The 6217-nt window shown below is 54.7% G+C and overlaps 1 protein-coding gene across 2 annotated transcripts; it reads left to right on the top strand.

Annotated features, from left to right (window-relative positions):
- The first annotated feature begins 484 nt into the window (after positions 1–484).
- LOC108921651 (UDP-N-acetylglucosamine transporter-like) lies at positions 485–5047 on the top strand. 2 transcript variants are annotated; one of them, XM_018731232.2, is made up of 8 exons: positions 485–1201; positions 1344–1596; positions 2067–2221; positions 2321–2443; positions 2566–2746; positions 3203–3321; positions 3464–3597; positions 3850–4548. In XM_018731232.2, the coding sequence occupies exons 2-8, from the start codon at positions 1407–1409 to the stop codon at positions 3911–3913; spliced, it is 966 nt and encodes a 321-aa protein (XP_018586748.1). In that variant the 5' UTR covers positions 485–1201; positions 1344–1406; the 3' UTR covers positions 3914–4548. The 2 variants fall into 2 exon arrangements, with proteins under 2 accessions (XP_018586748.1, XP_018586747.1); XM_018731231.2 differs by having other exon boundaries at positions 486–1201; positions 4466–5047.
- Positions 5048–6217: the final 1170 nt, after the last annotated feature.

Genomic DNA, 6217 nt, shown 5'->3' with positions numbered 1-6217 from the left:
TTTTTTTTTTGTGAGTCACCTTTTCCCCACCTGCCTTCCTGCAGTAGAAGGAGCCCTCACTAACACACACACACACACACACACACACACACACACACACACACACACACACACACACACAATGTTTCGAGAGCTGTTATCACAAACAGGTATACTCTGTGTTTGCCAAGGTCATTCTTTCCTCATTTCACCCCAGAGTGTCAGCTTGACCTCTGAACCCCATGGCCTGTCCTTGAATTGCTTCAGGCTTCTCTCAGACCTACATTTACATTTACTTATTTATCAGACACTTTTCCCCAGAGCAACTTCCAATGAACTCTGTGTAGCGTTATCAGCCCACATACCTTATTCACCGTGGCGACTTACACTGCTGGATACACTACTTACACTGCGTCACTCATCCATACGTCGGTGGAACTCTGTCACTCACACACTATGAGTGAACCTGAACAGCACGTCTTTGGAGTGTGGGGGGAAACCAGAGCGCCCGGAGGAAACCCGCGCAGACCCAGGGAGAAAATGCCAGCTCCACACAGACTGAGTGGGGATCGAACACTCGTCCTCTGGCACAACCCAGGCGCTGCGAGACAGCAGTGCTACTCGCTGCGTCACCGGGCCGCTCTGTGTGAGGAAGCTCTGTTTCAGGTCGCCGAGTTGTCCTGAGCAGAGTCGTGGGTGTGTGCTTGTGTGCGTGTGTGTGTTTGCATGAAAGGATCACCAGGGTGGGGAGACGCTGAGAGGACACACTGCAACCCTTGTGGAGCTTGGGTGTAGCGAGGCCACAGCTGGACAATTCTCCTCCTTGTCTGCTTACCTATGCACACACACACACACACACACACACACACACACACAGAGCAGTGTGCTCTGTTAGTTGTATTCTTCTCTTCACGCAATCACGCCGCCTCTTCTTCCTCTTAGCGTGAGAGCGCTGTGTGTTTTAAACACCGTACCTCCGCTCACGGTCCCGCTCCTGGGGGCCGGCAGGGGCCGGCGTTCGGCTTATGGGACAAGTAAACAGACGTAGATGTTGAAGGCAGGGGGTGTGGTCTTCAGAGAGCCCTCAGTGTGTGCGTGCCTCTCTGTGCCTACGGAGCTCCTCACTTGGGCTGACAGCCACTTGGAGTGAAGACCCGGACAGGAAGGATCGGCAGCGGCCGGTCGGACTGGTTTTGCACGACTGGGAGACCACTGCCTTGAGGTCTGGAATGATCTGTGACGTAGTGTGCTTTTCTCTGTGTGTGTGTGTGTGTGTGTGTGTGTGTTTGTGTGTGGACGCTCTGAGCTGAGTGACATCTGAGTATGACTGGGACTACAGAGCCCACTCACATTGCCGTCCACAGGTTCAGCCTGCGACGCCTTCCCTGGGCCTGGCTGCAGGCGCCGGCAAACCGCGGGTCTCCTCTATGGCGTCGCCGCAGTTGAAGTACCTCTCGCTGGGGGTCCTGGTGCTGCAGACCACCTCTCTGGTGCTGACCATGCGCTACTCGCGCACGCTGCCCTGGGAGGGACCGCGCTACCTGGCCTCCTCCGCCGTGGTCTCCGCCGAGCTGCTCAAGATCCTGGCCTGCGTGCTGCTCGTCTTCAAGGAGAACGGTGAGCTCGGCGCCAGTCTGTCCGTCCGTGTGTGTGTGTGTGTGTGTGTGTGTATGTGAGGCCAATGCCATGGAAGTGTCCAAAGTAACTTCCCTCACATTTTGTTTTCGTGGAGACGTCCATAACTACAGCTCTTGTCGATGCTGTCGAGATCCCTCAGTAAAGGTCACGCCTGTGGAACTGCGTGTCTTCAATGGGGGCCACTTCCCGGATCCTCGGTTTTGTGTGGCGTCTACCGCGGTCTTCTTGGTGTAACAGAATCTGCCGAATGCGTCACTGAATGATCAGGCCGAGATAAATACACAGATAAAAACTTGACTGATGCTGAAGGAAGGCGCGAGGCTGCAGCGACACGCACACACACACACACACAGACACACACACACACACACACACACACACGTGCGGCACGGTACTGCTGCGATCTTCGTTGGAAGCATAAATGAACACAGCTGGAATGTGTCTTCCAGGTTACAGCATCCAGGATCTGAACATGGTGCTCACACAGGAGATTGTGAAGAAGCATAAGGAGGTCCTCAAGCTGGCCATCCCCTCGTGCATCTACACCCTCCAGAACAACCTGCTGTACGTGGCGCTCTCCAACCTGGATGCTGCCACCTACCAGGTGAGAAGGGGTGTGCCATGCGCCAAGGTGCGTGTCCGTGCGCGTATGTCCCCGTGTTTCATGCCGGTCGCGGCCTGCTCTCTGTCACGGCTCCTCCAGGTGACGTATCAGCTCAAGATCCTCACCACGGCCCTCTTCTCCATCTCCATGCTGGGCCGGCGGCTCGGGGCGTACCAATGGCTCTCGCTGGTCATCCTCATGGCCGGAGTGGCCCTCGTGCAGGTCAGCCCCTCCAACTCCTCAGCTTTGCCCCCCCCAGCCACAGCCAATCCATGACCTCATTGGCTCCGCTCACATGTATATGCATTTATGTGTGTGTGTGTGTGTGTGTGTGTCTCGTACAGTGGCCCACGGAGGTGCCCGCAGTACCCGAGGAGAAGCAGAAGCAGCTGTCAGCCAGCTCCCAGCTGGTGGGTGTGCTGGCCGTGCTGGTGGCCTGTGTCTCCAGCGGCTTCGCAGGAGTCTACTTTGAGAAGATCCTCAAGGAGACTAAGCAGAGCGTCTGGCTCCGCAACATCCAGCTCGGTTCGTACGCCTGTTCCCACGGCCTCGGATGTGTCCGTGTCCCTGGGGCCGACCGCGAGCGTGGCTCGTCTCCCAGCGCTGTCTCTCGCTCCGAGTTGCGTCCGTTTCATCGCTTCTTCTCTTTCTGCTTTGCACCCCCCCCCGCCCCCTACCCCCGCCCCACTCCCGAGCCCCTGTCTGCCAGGTGAGCAACCGGTGCTCACAGTGTAGTCTTTGTGCACACGGCACTGCGGCCACTTACACTGCAATAAAGGAGCCATTCTCACCTCAGGGAGGTGCTCTGCTGCTCACACACACACACGCACACGCACACACACACACGCACGCACATCTACACACCAGCACACACAGCTTTCCGCTCAATCCCAGCAAAACACACAGTCATACTGTGGACACTGACGACTCCCCGCCCCCCACCCCAGGACTGGTACAAGAGCACGGTCTCTCTCCTCGCAGGGCTCTTTGGGCTGCTGTTTGGCCTCATAGGGATGTTCGCTTATGATGGAGAGAGCGTGAAGACATCCGGAATGTTCCAGGGCTACAACGTGCTCACCTGGACGGTGGTGGTCTTGCAGGTAAGGGCACCGTGACGTGGGACTGCTGCGGTACGGCCCTCCCTCTAATCGCAGCCGTCTTTCGGGGGCAGTGTGTAACATCTCAAAGCTCTGGACATCAGCAGTGAGCGGAGTGCTTCTCCTCTTTCTGTCTCCTGCCAAGGCTCTGGGAGGCCTGGTGATCGCCGCCGTCATAAAGTACGCCGACAACATCCTGAAAGGCTTTGCTACGTCAATCTCCATCATCATTTCTGCGGTCATCTCCTTCTTCTGGCTGCAAGACTTTGACCCCACCAGGTGAAAAAACACATATGCCAGCTGCTGCGTGCTCTCATACACACACATATATGCACACATACACACACTTGGTGTTGCGTGTCCCAGGACTCTAATGTAAGAGCCATACAGAAGACACTAAAAACCATAATAACTTACACTGTCTATATATTTGTGATGCGTACAAAGGCGCGAGGCGTTGCCCATGATGGTGTTTAGAATCTCTTTATCGGGCTCATTTAGGCTAATATTTGGCATTTACGATTATTTCAGAGTATTACTACCATTGTACAGTTGCAGAAATGCATTCATAAACAGTCATGAACGACCAGCATGAAAAGGTGCCGAAAGACCTCGGCTGACGGATCCCAGACGTACCGCCCGTCGGCCCATACGCTCACGTTATGTGTGGAATGTGTGTAGGGCTGCCAAGAGGTTTCTGGACTAGTGCATCCTCCTTGGAGCGGCTCCAGCTCAGGTGCGCAGGTGCGAACGGTCCGTGCCATCAGCCGCTCCCCAGCAGCCTCTTACTCAATGCAAACAGGAACCGGTCAAGGATTCTGCGCTGGCAGCTTTATTTACTGCATACGTCCAAAGGTGACTTGTGACGGCCAAGATAAATGTTTTTTTTACTCGAGTGCTATACGCCTCACCATTCCTCGCAAAATGTGCCCCGGGGGAATGTTAATCTGCACAAGCGGATAAATGACAATCACAATATCACAATGTAATGAATCTTCCCGATACATGTTGGGCCCCCACCTCACCGTGACAGAAACGGTTTCACGGGACTCCAGAAAAGTTCAGCGAAATGGACCCCGTCTTCCCTCCATTTGCTGCCCCCGAGTGACCCGACCCCAACACCCCCGTCTCTTTGTGTGTCCGGCAGCGTTTTCTTCCTGGGTGCTGTGCTGGTCATCGCTGCCACCTTCCTGTACGGCTGTGAGAGCCAGTCGAGCCCCAACCCCAGCCGGGTCTAGAGTGAGCCTGCTGCGGTCCACATGGAGGAGAGGAGGGGCGGGCACGGAAGGCGGAGAGCTGAGGAGCGAGGGTGAAAAGGGTGAAAAGGGTGAAAAGGGTGGAGGGCACCTCCCCGCTCCCAGTGGACACTGCGTGGGACACCATGTGCCGAGTCAGCAGCTGGAGCTCTGATTGGGAGGAAATTGTGCGGGGGTCTTAGCGGATCGCTCAGCTCCATGTCTTCACTGCTCCCAGGAACTCCTGCTCGAGGTTCCATTCTGGCCTTGGAGATGTTGCCCGGTTACATTCAGGGACGCTGGGCAAGACAGCGATTCCACGTCCGGGATGAGTCAGGGAATTTCCTTTTACATTTACATATTTAGGAGACGCCTTTAGTTTTTCTTACACACAGGGTATTTGGAAATATTGGTTTCAAAGGTATACGTGTACTGTGAAGAACCCTGGAGGACGGAGGTGCAGAATAAAGCGAGAACAAATTTACAAACAGAAACAATGCTTCAATCTCATTGTATTAAAAGATTTCTAGTGTGGTGGCTGCTCTATCTCTCTATCTATCTATCTAGATATCACACACACACATTGTCTGAACTGCTTGTCCCGAGCGGGGTCGCAGGGAGCCAGAGCCTAACCTGGCAACACAGGGCGTAAGGCCGGAGGGGGAGGGGACATACCCAGGACAGGACGCCAGTCCATTGCAACTAGGCACCCTAAGTGGGCCTTGAACCCCAGACCCACTGGAGAGCAGGACCCGGTCCAAACCACTGCGCCCCCATTACAACAACAACAACAACAATAATAATAATAATAATAATAATTAATAATAATAATAATAATAATAATAAAATTACTCTGCCTCCACTACAGCTCTACTCCACCCCTTTGAACGGAAGGGAATTTCCCTTTGAACTGGATCGCTGGCCGGTGACGTCATCGGACTGACCGCGCCCCTCGATTTCTATTGGCCGACGTTAGGCGGAAGTGGAAATTGTCACACTTCCTTAGTGACACGCAGTAACCGGTAGTCCGGCGCTCGTTCCGAAGCTGCCGAAGTGGTCGTTAGTCAACTGTCAACCGTTCCTCTTACGGTTTGCCATTGTTCGGCCCGCTAGTCTTAGTCTTTCCCGGTTCTGTCTCCTGGCCGCTTCCCGTTCCGCCTGGACCGCAGAGCGACCGCAACCCATCGCATCGGAATGAAACCGCAAGTGGTGTTCGTGTTGGGAGGCCCTGGGGCAGGAAAGGGGACCCAGTGCGCCAAAATAGTGGAGGTAACTAGTCTAGGATAGTCAGTGTGTCTGTATGTCTGTGTACATGATGACGTGAGTGTGTGTTGAACTTAAGGAACCGTCACTAAGGAACAGATATTTGACAGGTAGCGAGTGTCTCTCTGTGCGCATGCGTCACAGCACACCTTCTTGTAATAAGAATTGTTCTCATTCTCTGCCTTTCAGGAGCGTTTGAGCTCACGTGTGTCTTAAATTGTGTGCCTGTGTCACACTGTGGTGAGCAGCGTGCCGCTCTGGTCGGCGTGTTCCCCCTCAGAGACAGCAGAGCAGGCAGGACGCAGGGAGGGACACACAGGGACGCGGCATCATCAGTGCCAGGGTCCAGAGTTCAGAATCAGAGCAGGTCCAGATAAGCGCTGTCGTGCATCCGGGGCGCA

This window comes from Scleropages formosus, chromosome 25 (genome assembly GCF_900964775.1).
Source record: "Scleropages formosus chromosome 25, fSclFor1.1, whole genome shotgun sequence".
In the NCBI taxonomy this organism is placed as follows: domain Eukaryota; kingdom Metazoa; phylum Chordata; class Actinopteri; order Osteoglossiformes; family Osteoglossidae; genus Scleropages; species Scleropages formosus.
Note: the sequence above shows the minus strand (reverse complement) of the source record. Positions and strands in the feature narration are given on the sequence as shown.